General features: G+C 44.7%; 1 protein-coding gene across 3 annotated transcripts in view; it reads left to right on the forward strand.

Annotated features, from left to right (window-relative positions):
- The window catches only part of Rab30 (RAB30, member RAS oncogene family), a 77,856-nt gene that overhangs the window by 50,943 nt on the left and 10,004 nt on the right, over positions 1–16,909 (forward strand). For 2 of the 3 annotated variants that reach the window (XM_057756148.1, XM_057756150.1), the window contains exons 2-4: positions 8,432–8,532; positions 10,025–10,108; positions 15,692–15,875. In XM_057756148.1, the coding sequence (XP_057612131.1) occupies positions 8,440–8,532; positions 10,025–10,108; positions 15,692–15,875 (361 nt within the window). In that variant the 5' untranslated portion in view covers positions 8,432–8,439. Of the gene's footprint in view, positions 1–7,783; positions 7,901–8,431; positions 8,533–10,024; positions 10,109–15,691; positions 15,876–16,909 lie in introns of those variants that run through there. The other variant, XM_057756149.1, reaches the window with a different exon arrangement.

Here is a 16,909-nt window from a genome sequence, read left to right on the forward strand (position 1 = left end):
CTACTGTTGCCAGTTTGTTTCATAGCATTCCAGAAATGTTTTATGGCATTTACAGATGTAGAACTATATCCCCTACCCCTTTTCATATGCCGCTTCCTCTTCTTCCCTTGCTTTATTTAATAAATTTTGCAGAAAGATGTCTGAAGCTGTGTGGTTCATTAATATCTGGTTGCTGTGCACTGTATAACCATTTCTGTGCAAATGGACTTTTTGTTTGTTCATATAACCACCGTCACAAATATAATATGTAACCAGCCTAGTCCCGGACTTGTAACTCTCTGTCTAGCCCCTAGAGTGCTGGAACCAGAATGCACCACCACGCACAGCTAAGACCTGAATTGAATGAATGTAGGTGCCCTTTTACTCATTAACTATATGATTTTAAGATGTTAAAAATGTGTGTGTGTGTGTGTGTGTGAAGGTATGCCAGGTATGTGCAGGTGCCTGCAGAGACTGGAAGTGTGCATTGGATCCCTGGGGCTGGAATGATAGGTGTGTGTTCTGTGTCTCTGTGTCCAGGCTCCCCCTGACCTGCCACCCCAGGAGGTAGATTCTGAGAACCTACTTTTGTTCTCTTGAAGAGCAGAAAGTAATCTTAACCACTGGGCCATCTCCCAGCTCTTTGATTTTTAACAGATTAACCTCGAGAAGCTTCAGTTTCCTGTCTTCACATTGGGAATAGCAATACCTATTGGGCTACTGAAAAGATTAAATAAAATTCTGCATGGAAAAATTTAGCCCCGCTCCTGACACAGTGCGTGAAGATCATGATCTAAGTTCTCAGAAACCCGAGAAAACATATTGTATTTGGCCAAACAAAGTCTCCAGGGCTGAAGTAGTTACCTTGTGACTCACTGGTGTGACTCAAAGTGAGTCACACCATTATCTAACCTCTGGTTTCCTAACCTGATGAACGATGCAGTCTAGATCATGAAGTTGTCAGAGGGCCCTATTAGATCACATGTTGAAATATTTATAGCCTGTAAAGGGCCACATAACAAAATGTTGGGCTTTATATCCTGATGTAAGAGGAGTAACCCAGCCCAGGTGGGCGTGTGACATCGATGGCCGAGGAGAATCATTAACTTGCAATAATACGAAATTAGCATCCGATGTAAAGCAAGCGAGATTGCAGCACTGATTATAGTAATGGTTAGTAATTGCATCCTTGTAATTAAGCAATAATGAGCTCCCTGGGACAGCCCCTTGTTGGAGGGAAAGATGGATCAAAAGCTTTCAGTTTAATATATACTCATTGGACACAGTAGCAGGTTAAGCAAAGAAGAGGGAGTTGTTGAAGCACTGTCCGTCCTTGTCCCTAAGGGCAGCAGAGTGATGACCCTGCACAGCCTTCACCAGACCGACACTGGAGGGCTGGGGTTGGAGGAGCATCCTCACTGCTCAGGGGCTGTTGAGGGGAGATGTCCTTACCTGCAGAGCTGAGTAACCAGTTTGATCTCTGCTAGAATCTCATCCTGATTCTGAAGAACTCCAACCTAGTAATACTAGTTTGAAATTCTATTGGTTGCCTTCATTATTCAGTATTTGGTCCTTTTGGATCTGCCAGAGATTTCTTGTCTGTCATGCCCTGTTCATCTCTTCCACAGCTTCTGGGTGGGCGTGTAGTACCTACAGGCTTGTTTCTAGTATGATCTGACCATTTACACTTTCCTGGATAGTACAATAAAGGATACTCAGTCACTTTTGAGTTTCAGATAAACAACATTTTTGGTGTAACTATGTCCCATATAACATCCAGGCCACACTTATATTCAAAACATTATTCATATGCATAAGTAGCTCTGCTTCATATGTGCAGGGCCCATTCCTGTCACCACACACACAAGGAAGCTTTTGTATGTGTCTCACATAGTATTTGTTGGGAGGCATACATTCGATTATGTGTGTGAAAATAATAAAACATACTTATTAATATCTGAAATTGAAACTTAAGTTCTATCCTGGATCTCTGCTGCGTTCTCTTTTCTGCTATCTGGCAACCCTACCTGGAAGTCCTGATTTCAAATTCTATAGAACAGCACTGACCATCCTAATGTTTCATGGTACCCCAGTGGCAGGGATATTTATAGGTTTATACAAGGATTCCCAGTCAATGTCATGTTTGGTAAATCTAGGGTTAAACAATGTTGGTTGTTTATTGTCTTTTTTTCTTGCTTATGTCAGGATATCTAAAGCTTCTGGGTTGGGTGACACCACTGAATATTTCTTGATGGCGTCACTGAGGCCTCCTCAGTACACACTGTCTCTTGTCTTGAGTAGCCGGGACACTGAGCCGGTGTGGAGGGTGTCTGGTGGCCGTTTCCACGCAGACCATGAGTTCGGATAGAAAATACCAGCAGCCCCAGAGCCAGTCTGTAACGCTGTGCTACACAATTTGACAATAAAACATACACATAAGGCTATGCAACTTGAAAGATTTGAAAAGTGCGTATAAAAATATAAATGAGTTGTGCCCAGAAGAAAGAGATTCTAGCTAAGTTCCTTTCCCTTTTTGTCTGTAGTGTCTGCCCTTGTCAGGAGAATTGACACAAACACATTTGATTATTACATATTCAGAGGGGCACATGGCCATATTTTATTTACTGCTCTGCAACTCGACGATAGGGAATTTAGTATCATCTCAATTTTCTGGGTTAGGAAACTTTATACGGCTCTCAACTTCATTACCTGGATGAGGCATGCTTTTTGGAAATGGATTTGGCGCGTATTCACCAGCCTGCTGCATTTACAGACTAAGGGGAGGCCCTGGGAAGAGAAAATGACCTGAGACACAGTTTTCTTTCCTTTTTCTTTTTCCCTCCCTCCCTCCCTTCTTTCCTCTTCCTCTTTCCCCTTCTTCCTCCTCTTCTTCGTGACAGAAGCTCACTCTGTAGCTCAGGGTAGCCCTAAGCTATGGAGCCCAGGATGGCTCTTGACACCCGCCCCCCAGTGCTAGGTTCTAGTAGGTGTGACCCACATTCTTGCCTTCTTCCCTTCCTCTCCTTCCCTCTTTTTCCTACCCCCTCTCCCTCCATTCCTTCTTTCCCCTCTTCCAGTTGTTTGGAGACAGAGTCTCACTGTGTAGCTTGGTGTACCTCCTGCCTCAGCATCCCAAGTGCTGGGTCACATGGATCTACCATGGTGGTCTTAAGAACACAGTTTTTGAGCAAAGACAAGTCCTCTCAATAGTACTGGGGACAGCTGGGGTTCAGAACAGAGAGGAGGGGACATGACTTCTGAGCCTATCTGTTGTACTGAGCCCCAAAGGGCCAGGGGAAACTATACGGATATAACGGTGAACATAGGGTTCTAAAAGATGCTTTAAAAAAGGCACATGTTGCCGGGCGGTGGTGGCACACGCCTTTAATCCCAGCACTCGGGAGGCAGAGGCAGGCGGATCTCTGTGAGTTCGAGACCAGCCTGGTCTACAAGAGCTAGTTCCAGGACAGGCTCCAAAACCACAGAGAAACCCTGTCTCAAAAAACCAAAAAAAAAAAAAAAAAAGGCACATGTTGCCAAGTCTGTTACTATGGATGATTTTTTTAAAAGCCTTTAACAACATACTCAATTTCATTTCCTGTAAATCTTTAAACAGTTCCTTTCTCTTTTTCCTCTTCTATTTTCTTTTCCTTTTCGGTTCTCACAGGCGTACCCATTTGCTTAGAACTATTGTGCTAATCACAGCATTTGGGACTTGACTTGTCCACCTCAGTGTTCCTGTTTATTCCCCATCATCCCCCCGACCCCCATGCCTGGTACTTAGTTATGTGGGTGGGTGGCAAATGAGTTACGGGAGTGGTATTTGAGGGGATCTAAGTCTAGCTCCCAGAGAGAGAGTATGCTGGGGGAGGGGGGGGCATGGTGAAGAGCAGCAGAAGGCCTGGAGTCCACGTGCAGACCATCAGTACGGGTTTGATGCTTTAGCGGCAAGGGCTTTCTAAAGCACTGTATTCAAGGGCATGGCGATCATTGACCTGAACTTCAGACAGCCACTCTGTCAATCACAAGACTGGAGGGGCAGATTTCTGTTTTGAGTCACAACGGCTCTTAGGTGATACGCATACCCGCATCATAGCGTTGTTGTGAAGCTCCCATGGGTCAATACATGGAGGAGAAGGCCCAGGACACAATAAGCCTCAAGTGCCAGCTATTTTTACTGTTGTTAGCAGAATGGGAATTCTTATAATATGCTTGGTCAGTAGCACGTCCTGCAACACACTTGCTCTGTAGACAAGGTACGATTGTTACCGTCACTCTGGAGTGGGGCTAATCTGTTTCTGAGGTCCCCCCTCCTGGGACACTCTTCATCACAGTGACTGGCAACCCCTGGGCTGGTTACTTTAGGGCCCAAACAGAAGGACTTCCCTAGAGATGTAATGTGTTCTTGGAAGTGGAACCCTCACCTCAGCATGTAACCTGGAGTGCACAGCCTGGCTTAACCACACACAGCCTGCAGCTGTACTGAGACCAAACTTGTTTGCCCCTGAGGTTCCTTTAAGAAAACGTTCAGGGTTGGAGCGTAGCTCAGTGGAAGAACATGTAGTCCGCATGTGAGGCTCTCAGGACCCAAAGATAGATACACAGAAACATTCAACAAAACGTTAAAGTTAATTTCTTATAGAAAGAATATCTTTTGTTTTGTAATTTGGTCCAGGTGGTAATCATGCGAACCCAGGCTGATTGTAATTGGTCCTCTCCCTTTCCCTCGTATCAAAGGTGTAATTTGGGCATTGATAAACCTTCCTTTGGACATTTTTTCCCCTCAATTTCTTGTTTTGTTTCTTTGACATCTGTCATAAATTAGAAATAAAAGTGTGTCAGGCATCTATGCTCAGGAAAAGGATGCAGCCCAGTCCCACGATTCCAGCATCTGACTCATGAAAGGGACGAGTCCTGGTCCACACAGGTTCTTGTGCTCAGAACTGAGGTTTCTTTTCACTTTTTAAGTCTGTTTCCGAGGCAGAGTATGTCACTCTGGCTAGCTAGCCTGGGATTCCTAGTGTAGACCAGGTTGGCCTTGAATTTGCTAGTTTTCCTGCCTTCACCTCCCACGTTCTGGGATTACCAATGTGGTTCCTTCTTTTCAGTCTTCACAGCAGGTTTTGAACCGGCGTACCATCTCCCATGGATTTATCAAGAGCTTAGTCCTGAGTCTGCTTTAGGTAGCGTGATGTGATAAGGAAAGGTTTGAATCTGAAACAAGAGAGGGGATAGAATAGGGAAGACCTGCGTCGAAAGGGCCCACACGGCTTTGTTCAGTCCGTCACATCTTCCTGGAGCCCCTCCTGTGCACCAGCCTGGTGAAAGTCACTGTTGACAACAGAGCCGAGATGAAATTAGACTCTCCGATCCTCCAGTTATAAACTGTAGGAGCTCAGTGCTTTCTTCTTATGAGTTGGAAACCTATTTTATTAAAAAATTTCCAAACTAAGAATACATTAAATTGCCGTACTGAGGGCCATCAGAGAAAAATGACATTCTCAAATGTTTTCAGAGAAAAAAATTATTCATAAAGAAATACTATATTTGTCTTAAAAAATCATATTAGCGCAGGTCTCACCAGGAACAGTAGATGGAGATAAAAGAATATTTTTAAAATTTATTTACTTATTTTACATCTCAACCAGTTTCCCTTCCCTCCTTCCCTCCCATTCTCTACCCCAATAAAGGAATATTTTAAGGCCCTGACAATATAATTATCAAGCTTCAGTTGAATAGAAAATAAATCTAGGGATACGTCATGATATTTTTCTTACTTAACTTTTCTTGTACCTCCACACCTTTAACTGTCAAGTTAAAAATGTCAACAGTGCCTCATAGGACTGTTGTGAGGTTCAATAATTAATATGGTGAGATGATGAAAATGATGGAGAAGATGGTGCTGATGGTGCTGATTTCAGGGCCGTGGTTTAGCCAGACATGGTATACACACGTTGTGAGTTCTTGTGTTTAAGCTGCACTGTGATGCCGAGGGAAGGTGGAGGAGTGTGGACAGATACACAGAGTTAAGGAAATTATGGTGCCTAATGCGGTCTAAGAGGAAGAAGGCATTGTGGGAGTGGAAATGAGGGGGGCCCAGGCCCCCTCTCAGGTCAGAGAAACGCTCTAAAGGATGTGATGCTTAGCTGAGCTCTAAAGCAGAAGTGAAAGCTAGCCGGGCCGGGGGAGGTCTCTCTGCAGAAAGGGGTGAGGCGCAAAGCAGAGCTGTGGTGTTTGGGAGCTGGGGAAAACCAGTGCACCTTGTGAGGGTTGTGAGGAGGTGGTGAGATGTGACTCTCGACACAGAGATGGAAAGTAGACAGTGGGAAACCTGTGAACCATCTTAAGGAGTGGGCTTTACCAAGACCAAATACTGTCCTCGAGACTTCTGATCTTGTCAGCCATTGTAATTTGGTGATATAGGTGCCATGAGTGCCATTTTGTTAGTGGGCAAGACAAATCATTTGCCCAAAGGCACAGGCTGAGAAAATTCAACAGCCAGGATTTGAACCTTGGTGTCTTTGGTTTTTTACAGTTAGAATTTCTTTGATCACTAATGCCCTTTGAGCTTGAAATCTGGCTGTTAGGAATTGGAGCTAACCTTGGTTTCTCTCAACCTCAGCTTGCTCAAGTTACATACAGCATTGATCGACATTAGCCTCATGGACTATTGAAAATGAGGAAATAGACAAGGTTAAGTATAGTGTAAGGCATAGAGGCGGTGGAGTCAGTGTTCGTGGGCTCGGGTTCTTGCACAGAGAAGTGGTTTTCCTCCACAGTTCCAGGGATATGAGACAGAACCCTGGGAGTCTGTCTGCCTGTTTGTTTGTCAGGCATCTTTCAAGGACTGCTGAAATCCACATACAAATTCCTCCTACTTGGCAGGTTCATCACGTGGGATTCTCCACCTGCAATCCTTTGTCGCTGAGATTTAGGTCTCCTGGTACGAGTAAGCCTGATTGATGCTTCCTCCCCTCAGCCTGCTAAGAACCCCTCTCTCCACGACTTGCTGTCTTTCTCTTCTCCCTCCACTGCTCAGCCTTATAGACCAGGCAGTGGTAACACACACCTTTAATCCCAGTAGCCACACTAGTTGCCATAGAAACCGGGAGGTGCATGCCTTTAATCCCAGTGGGGCTGTTTTAATCTCTGATCCTCATGCAAGTTTTATTTATTAAAATACAAGTGAAATGTCACTACAGTTCATCCTGTTCTGCCTAAGACACAATAATCTTCAGCAGTTAGCTAGAGTTATTACTTAGCTTTTGTTTGTTGCTTGCGATCCAGTCTCCCTAGTAGCCCGGTTTGGCTTCAAATTCAAACCTCCTCTAGCCTCTGCCTCCTGAGTGTGAGATTGCTCCTCTACTTCCTAGTTGGTATTTACACTTTCTCTTGTTGGTCTTGGGGCAGACGTGAGGAGCTCAGATGAACGGGCTTGGTGGGTACCAAGGTCTGTGCGAGACTTTAGTTTTGTGTTTGGTTTTAATCTTGGTGATCCTCTAACTTACACAATGGTGATATTCTTAGCACAATCAGAGAAGCAGATGTCCACGGCTAAGCGATATGCCCATTAATAAGTCTTTCTGTCTACAGAGTAGACAAGACATTTACTAAGTGAGACTCTGTTCTAGGGCTAGGAAATAGAGCTGAAAGGCGCTGTCCCTTCCCTCAGGAATAAGGCAGGCACTTGACGAAATAAATACGCATGGCAAGTGAAGTTCTGGCACGGAGGAATGGTAGGCAGTCCTCACTTTGTTTTTACCAGCCTCTTGAGGGAGACCAGTGAGATTCAGAGAAAACGAGAGGCGTGCGCTGGTCTTTGAGGGACTCAGATCTTTGAAGAAAAATTCGGAAGGAGGAGAGGATTAGCACAGCTTGATGAAATTGGAAGACAGGTGCCATTGGAGGTCATTTAGCACCGGTATGGGTGGTAGGAGACAAATGGGAGAGCAGGGAAAGGGTTTGAGCCCCAAGAACCTAGGACTTGCATGAGAGTGAGGGGCCTTTTATAATTTCCTCCCTTTCCTATAGTCTCCTGGCAGCTATCATTTTCTTCATACACAGCCTACTAACTGTCTTAATCTCTGGACGGCTCTCCTCTCTCCCGGCTTGTCTGCCCTCCTGGCTAGCCTGGCTTTCCACACAAAAAGAAAACACACAGTTTATCGCTTGAAGACCTATAACCGAACAGCTTGGAGGGTTAAAGGTTACCAGGTGGAAGGGCGATGTGTGTCATCTGCCTCCTGCAGCTGGAGGTACCTGGGGAGAATGAAGTCCGCCTGGGACCAAACACCTATGTTCCTCTTTCGCTGGCAGCGTCACCAGAGGGGAGCCTTCAGCTGCTCTTCACATGAGTCAGAGCGCTTGCTTCTGCGGAGCAGGGGCTGGTGCAGCCTGAGTTCCCGGGGACGTCTGCCGGGCCCTGCTCACTGTTTCCTGTGTTTGCTTGCAGCCGTGTAAATGAGTATGGAAGATTATGATTTCCTCTTCAAGATTGTTTTAATTGGCAACGCTGGAGTGGGGAAGACGTGCCTAGTCCGACGATTCACTCAGGTAAGGGAGTCTGGAATCGGGGGTTGGGTTTGTTGGTCTCACCTGTCTCCCTGTGAGCATCTCTGGATGGGTGACCTCTGGGCGCAGGCTCTCACGGCACCCTTCGAAAGCGCCATCAAGTTTGTAGCCAAATGTTTTCTAAATCGGCCGAGGGAGCATGGTGCTGAGGGCTTCTCCCTCACCTCATCTTGCTTCCTCATACGAAAGGGACAGGTGGTTTTGTTTTCAGTGTGCAATATCAAAAATAGACTGGGTTTGAAAAAAATAGATCTGTAGTTGATAATCACCTAAAGCTGGAAACAAATTAATCTGGGCATTAAACCGAATCCAATGCCGATTAAACCTCAACTTTCCTGCTTGTGTCCCTTCTCACCCAGACAACACAGTGAACCCTCCGGGTTTATAAACAAATGACCTGCTTGTCTAAGTCTCTTAAGTCGGGATGAGCTGAGGGCAGAGACAAACCTGAACGTAACTGAATATGCTTTCTGATTTGATTCTCTCTCGTAGGACCCAAGTGCAAGTCCCCCCAGGGTTGGCCTCTTGAGAATCACTGGTCAAGGTTTACAAGTTTGTTTTTATATAGAAATTAGTAAAAAAAAAAAAAATCATTCTGAAGTTGATTTTCTTCCCCACTGAAAAATCCAAAGGATGCCTCTTTCTGGATCATCATGTAAATGGCATGTTTTTGTGACAGGCGCCTTGGGAACACTGAGATGAGCTCTTCTGAGGCTTAAGGTGACCTCATAGAAAGAGCAGTGGCCAGGTGCCAGTCTTGATCCCGGCACCTACCTTCACTAACCAGGCCTTCCCATTGCATGTGACCAGCTGGTGAGCTCCCAGCCCCCCTTCACTGCCGTCTGTCTGTGGAAAACTGGAGTGACAGATTGGGCAACCCAGACAGCTTCAGGGCTCACAGTTGCTGGAAATGTCAAGGTTTTTCCCGTGCGGAGTGACCACAGACAGGAGCCCATGTGTTCAGTAAGTCTTGGTCTGATGAAATCAAAAGTCAAAAGCCAAGCAGCATCTGGAGTTCAGACAGCTGTCATGCAGAGACACTGGAAACTCCAGCTGGTTTTACATCCACCTAACTTTAGCAGTCTTTCTTGTTTCTGCAAGGAGGACACACCCACAGATTTTCCACAGAGAAAGGTTTGTTTCTTAGGGCTTTTTTTTTTAAGAGTTTGCTTGACGGTGTCGTTTTCCTGAAAGGTCCCTTAGAAATTATTCAGTTCAGTCCTCACCTGCAGATGCAGAGGGACCCAGTGACGTGCTTATGATCTTGAGATGTATAGCTGGCAAAGCCTGTGTTTGCTCCTGCCAGTGTTACTCCCGCCATCCTCCTGTCCCCTCCTCCCTTCCCCTCCAAACAGGACATGAGGCAGAGTATTCTAACACCAGTTACCTCAGTCGGAGGACGGGGTGGGCGGTGAGGAGAGTCCACTGAGTTGGAAGCTGTGCTTAAATTTCACTGCTGTTGTTTCTTCCTTAGGGTCTTTTCCCCCCAGGTCAAGGAGCCACAATTGGAGTCGATTTTATGATTAAAACAGTAGAGATTAATGGTGAAAAAGTAAAGGTAAGAAGCTAAATTTCTAATAAACCTTTGACATTTGTTCTCTAAGAGTTTAGGGGAGGAAGCACAGGCAGTTTTCATGACATTTATTAAACCGCTTCATTCAACCCTACGTTGCAAATGATCCACTGGGGTGGAGCTCAGCTGGCAGAGTACTTGGCTAGCATGCAGGAAGCCCTGGAGCGAACCATCAGCACCACGGGAGTCTAGAGTGGTTGGGCAGACCTGTCATCCCACCTAGGAGTCGGGTGGAGCATTGCAAATCAAAGTCATCCTTAACATAGCAAGTTGGGGGCCAGCCTAGGTTACTGAGGACCTACCTCAAAAGAAAAGAAAGAAAATACCCTGAAGAAGTTTAGGGAGGATATGTTTATCCTGATGAAGACAGTGGGGAAAGCATGTTTTCCTGTCATGTCAGAAGTGATGTGAAGACAAGAGTAGGAATTTCTCTTTGGATCTCAAAGCTGGATCAATATTGTTCTCTTCTGTTTGCCTCCTGATGCCCTCGTTTCCGTGTAGGCAGTGTAGGTGATTCAGTCACATGACTTGCTTATGAAAGTCATCCTTCCTCCCACTCTGTCTTTACTTTCGGTCTCTAGAGGTCCAAGAGAGGACCTTTGACCTCTAGTCTGTCTTCCACTTGGTGGCTTCTTAGATGGCTTGGTACTTAGAAGAAATACAGTATGTCCAGAAACAGGAGGTAGTATGTGCTTTGAGTGTGTATCCTGAGTCTGTGTCTCTGATAGACGCCTTTACGTGTGTTGCCATTGTCACTTTGGTTCTTAGTATGATCTCTGGGAAGTGGATGATGTCGTCCTTATTATACAAACTTCAAATGTTACTTTTTTTTCTTTTTTAAAAATTACTTTATAAATAATACCAATCAAAATTTCCACTTCTTCCTCTCCTTCCTCTTCCCTCCCTCTCCCCCATACACTCTCCCTGCACCCCTCCAGTTCTGCCCTGTGGGGAAGTCCAAGGCCCTCCCCCCTCTCTCTAGGCTTAGGAAGGGATGCATCCAAAGAGAATAGGATCCCAAAAAGCCAGTACATGCAGTAGAGACAAATCCCAGTGCCACTATCATTGGCTCCTCAGTCTGCCCCCATTGTCAGCCACATTCAGAGGGTCCAGTTTGATCCCATTTTCATTCAGTCCCAGTCCAGCTGGGCTTGGTGAGCTCCCATTAGCTCAGGCACACTGTCTCAGTGGGTGAACCAGTTAATTAATTAATTTACTTAATCATGGCTGTAGCCTGGACTGGAGACAAGCAGGCTCTAAACCTCGCTTGCTAGCACCCTTCTAGCTCCATGGGGTCTCCTGCGAGCTAAGAGAGGAAGGGAGGCACAGTAGGCTCATCACCTTGCAGCAAGAAAAGGAGGTGATGGAAGAAAGATGGAGTGAAGGTCCCAGAGAAGGCTTAGAGTTTGAGTGCATACTGCTTTCTTATGTGACCTGAGTTTGGTCTTCAGCATGTAGGGCTGCTTATAACTGTGATACTTTCTTCTAGCTTACACTTACAGGCACCTATACTCACCTGCACATGTGCCTACACACACACACACACATGAAAGGAGGTAAGTTTGCTGATGTTTACTACTGCCATTCAGTTATTGAAACTTCTTGGTCAGGTCTTCAGAGTCAGATCCTATGGGACGATCCCAGTCACCTGCAGCATGATGGGCATTGGTACTAGAGTTGGTACCTAGGTCTCGGCCTAAGCATCCCACATTTGGTTTGTGTTATTTGCATCCTTCTCCCAATCGATCGTTACTTCACATCCTATGAGTGCCTTGGGAAGGGTCTGAGAAGCTCCCTGGCATTCTTCCATCAGTTCATGAATACCATCGCAAATAAGGGCTGAGATGAGTCTCCTGATGAGAGACAGGAACCTTTATCTCCTTATGTCTTGACTCTTTTCAATGGGTCCTTACCATAGAGACAGCTATATCAAGTATAATGGGGATCAGAAATACGGGACACTGATTGTAAAAATCCACAGTCATGTCAACCAGAAGGCCAGAGAAAGTGTTTAAAATGAAGAGGAGGAGAAGGGTGTGGGGACTGAAAGGAGACAGGAGCAGGCTGAAGAGACACTGGCAGGAAGAGCCATTCATAGTTTTCTTTTATTCTAGAGGAGGTAGTTGCAGCCTAAGGAGTCAGGAAAGGATGGCCACCTTTGCACGTGTTTCCCTCCTAGATAGGAGTTTCTATTTGCATATGTACTTGTGAAGTCTTTTTTTTTTTTTTTTTAACATGAAATGTTAGTGCCTACCATGTACCAGGCTTGGGCCAAGAGCAAGGAGAAAGAAGGATGGTCCCATGGTTACAGAACAGGCTCTTTTCCATCCATGCGTTTCATGCTTTGGCATTCCATTTGTTCTGTTTTGGGAAACAATAATTTAAATATTTATTTTTGTTTCTCTGTGTGTATGTATATGTGTGTGCACATGAGCACAGCTTACTTGTGAAGGCCAAAGAACACCTCGTAAGAATTCTCTCTACCGTGTGGAGTGTGGGCATCAAACTTGGCCCTTCCCCACTGAGCCATTTTGCTAGCCCTGACCTCATTTTTCAGTGCTTATTACAAGGCTAAAGTTCCATATATTTATTTTTTTTGGCATTGGATTCCACCACAAGACCACAGGTTCCCCAAGAGCAGGGGTTTTCAACTTACTTATCTTTATATTCACAGCTCAGTTGTTGCCATTAAGACCTCTTTAGACTTCTAGCATTTTATAGGAAAAGGGAGCTGGCTGATCCAGTTCAAGCTGCCTGTGATTTATTTGTAACCCAACACGTAAAATAAGATATAAACATAAAAAACTGTGGAGAAGGAAAAAGCTGTAGAATGATGGTATTCAATCTTAGGCTTTGATTTTCCAGCCTATCACAAGCTAATGAGTAATAAATAAAAACGTAAGGTCTGTCTACTCTTTAACCTTAGACTGATTAGAAGAGGTCATCTCTCCCAACCCCCCAACATAGGAATTCTTTGTGTAGCCCTGGCTAGCTCTATAGAACAGGCTGTCCTTGAACTCACAGAGATCTGTCTGCCTCTGCCTCTTGAGTGCTAGTACTAAGGCCTGCACTGCACCACCGCCACCTGACATAAAAGGTTGTTTTATCTTGAACCACACCTAGGTTACACAGATAGGAGATTCATGATCTTAGGTATAAATGTTCATTCTTTTGGTGATCTGCCTGCCCATCTCGTGTTATAGTAGATGCATTGTGCAGAGCAGCCTGGTAGGAGAAGCATCACTGACTTTTGGGACTTACTGATATCTAGCTCCGATAACATTTTGTCTCAGCTCTTTCAAACCCCACTATTCGTCTAAGAATAGCTAAGCAATTCCTCCTTTGTGGTTCTGCAATCCTGTGTTCATCTCGTTAACCACCATTCGACTGTGCCCACGATGTACTACTTTAGGAAGGAAACTAAGATGTGAGGGCAAAGAGATAACGTGGATCCTCCAAGAACACAATCTACTTAAGAGGACAGCCTAGCAACCCCATGACAGGACGTTGCTGTCATGGGCAGGCAGTAGCGGTACAGTGGGAGAACAGGTGAGCAGCGTCATAGCCCTGTGCTGTGTAGGTGAGTGTGGCAAGGAAGTTCGTGAGTGCCGTGTAGGTGACACACTGACAGATGGTAGATCGACATTTGGAGACACTCTGGTTCCTCTTTGAGAGGACGCTGCTAATCAGTGGTGGATTTGGGTTCTTTGTGGACCGTGATCTCTCTTAGAGCAGGGATTGTGTTTTAGTCATGCTAGATCTAATGCTCTGCAAAGGATGAAGGGAGACGATGAATTATAGAGAAATGTGATGAAACTAATTTGGGCGATAGACGATGGAAGATAAACATCCTTAATCATCAGCTGTTAGGCAAGGCGCAGGCAGTTTTCTATGAGAAGGTGGCATGTATCTTGGCAAGGCCATGTAATCCCTATTTTGGTAAATATTTTGATGCTTAAAGCAGTTCCCAAGATGTTCCTATCATGAATACAGTGTTTTCTCATGATCGACAGTATCTAAATCTGGTCAAAAGTGTTTTAGAGGCTGAATCAGGCTTTAAAACAATAGTCTGCTATGCTAAGGCACATCTTGGTAAAAAGGGACCATGACCCTACTCTGAGGCAGAGAAGAGAAATAGCTTTTATTCCAGCGCAAACAGTCACGTGTACGTTTGCATTTAGCACACACAGACTTTGGTTTATATCATCAGAGAGCTGCCGCAGCTTCCAATCGAAGGATAAGGTGTGTACTCGGTTGCGGTCACTACTCAGTGTCTTCAGCAAAACTGCTATGGGGCCAGGGTGACACCAAGGAACTGCTGGTTGCGGATGTACATTTAAATGAGCGTGCAATGACAAAAGCAACAGGGTATGCTCAGCTGAGCTTTCAACTGGGAATAGAAGACCTGAAGTTCGAGTTCCAGCTTTGTGGGTACCTGGGTGGAAGAAACAATTTTTATTAAGCCTGCTCACTGGGAAGGGATCAGAAACACCCGAGATCATCAGTTCAGAACGTCAGCATCTGCCTTCTGTCTCAGGCATACTGTATTTGATGAGTAAAGGTCCTGCCTCCTCCTATTATGAAGCTGTAAATCAAGTAGGCCAGACAGGCATTAGACAAGCTATTTCAAATACTTGTTGAAAATATGTCCGTTGCTATGAAAAAAATGATATGAAGTATTGCAAGGGACATGATGATGGCAGAAGGTTCTAGAAGGCCTTACCTGAGGAAATAGTAAAGAGGTTAATTTACCTGTGACCCATGGGATTTATAGTTAGGAGGGAAGCTGATGGTGATATTTTGTCTCCCTAAACACTCTGCTCTATATCTAGGGTTGTGTCTGGAGAACAGGTCTCATTTGTTGTGTGATCTGTGCGGGGAGGTTGAGGGAAAAGATTTGGGAAATGTTTTCCTTTCTTTCTTATTAACCAGTTTGCTATGTTTAGAAATAGTAGATGACTTATCATGCCCTATTATAACACAAGTGTGCTGTGGGACAATGGTCATGTACCCTGTAAAGGTTTGTCAGTTGTACTGGTTTAATAAAATGCTGATTGGCCAGTAGCCAGGCAGGAAGTAGAGGCGGGGCCACCAGAATAGGAGAATTCTGGGAAGAGGAAAGGCTCAGTCTGCAGTTGTCACCCCAACACAGAGGAAGCAAGATGAGAATGCCTCACTGCTAAAAGGTACCAAGTTACGTGGCTAACACAGACAAGAATTATGGGTTACTGTAAGATGTAAGAATTAGTTAATAAGAAGCCTAAGCTAATAGGCCAATCAGTTTATAATTAATGTAGACCTCTGTGTGTTTATTTGGGACTGAAAGACTGCAATATTGGGAGGGACAGAAACCTCTGTCAACATTAAACAAACAAAAATAGGAAAGAGAATATGCTCCTTCCCTGGACCAGAAACACTTTACTGCAAAAAGAATAAACGTGTTCAGGGCAGAACACAAGGATGAAATTGTTTGGGCGATGTTCCCATTTCTGAGCTATAAGCAACACAATGCTAAAGGTCTTTCGTTTTCTGCTCTGCCAAGCTGATCCCTGTCTTATGCCTCTACAGTTACAGATCTGGGACACTGCAGGTCAAGAGAGATTTCGTTCAATTACCCAAAGTTATTACCGAAGCGCCAATGCCTTGATCCTTACCTATGACATCACCTGTGAGGAATCTTTCCGTTGCCTTCCTGAGTGGTTGCGAGAGATAGAACAGTATGCTAGCAATAAGGTCATCACTGTGCTAGTGGGTAAGTAAAGGCTAATCCGGAAGGGGATTGATTGGAGTGCATCATACAATATATGCTCACGTAAGGCTTATGTGCTGGTACCTTCCAAGAACATGTTATATGGTTACACGAGTTATATAATTATCATTCAGTTGTACAACCGAGGAGGACATGAAGTAAGTTCTATCCCATGGTGATAATTTAGAAAAATAAACAAAAATATTGCTGATTTTCCTATCAGTGTAGGTGAAAGTGTTACCAGATGGTGGATACTGCTGATGTAAAAGTAAAAAATTACCACCCAGCTTCCCATTGTTCCCTCATTGACATGGGAGCTTCTTCAAATAAGCTCCCAAATCCTTTTAACGTAACTCCGGAGTCTGAGATAATTTCCCTGCTCTCTGATGTGACATAAGACAAATTCTCAAATATATCATTTCATGTCCCAGACCTAGAAGTGACTGTGTCTTTAAGAGGTGGTATGTCTGTCTAATGGAAAGTTTATAATTAGAAGCCCCAGCCACAGTGTTGAATTCTCCTGAATTGTAGGTCACCATTTCTAAACTTTTCGGCATTGGAAGCGACATGTGTGCATGAATATGGTGAATTGGGTTGTCTTATTAGGTTCAGCAAGTTGTGTTGTGACTCACAGGACAATCGTAAGCCACATAAGAAATCATGTTCACTTAGGGAGATTCAGGACAGCTCATCTGACCCAATGGCAGGTTGGCATTAGGTGTCCTCTTGGCAGGCCTGGACAACCCAGGAATGAGGAGACAAAGTCCATCTGTCACAGGTACAAGAGATGCACTGGCCTCTGTGTCCCATAGGAGCAGCTCCAAGAACATAACTTATGGGAGCTTTTTTCAATGGGGAATCAACAGTCAGGAACCTCCAATGTTATGGCATTCTACTGGTGCTTTTAATCCACGCACAGAGGAACTTATCAATTGGCTCATTTACGCAGTGTTACCAGGTAGCATAGTTGACTCTTGTCAGCCTGCCTGGAAAACGGTGTAGGAAACTTTTAAAAGATAAAATATACCATGAATTAT

The sequence above is a fragment of the Chionomys nivalis genome, chromosome 23, assembly GCF_950005125.1.
Source record: "Chionomys nivalis chromosome 23, mChiNiv1.1, whole genome shotgun sequence".
In the NCBI taxonomy this organism is placed as follows: domain Eukaryota; kingdom Metazoa; phylum Chordata; class Mammalia; order Rodentia; family Cricetidae; genus Chionomys; species Chionomys nivalis.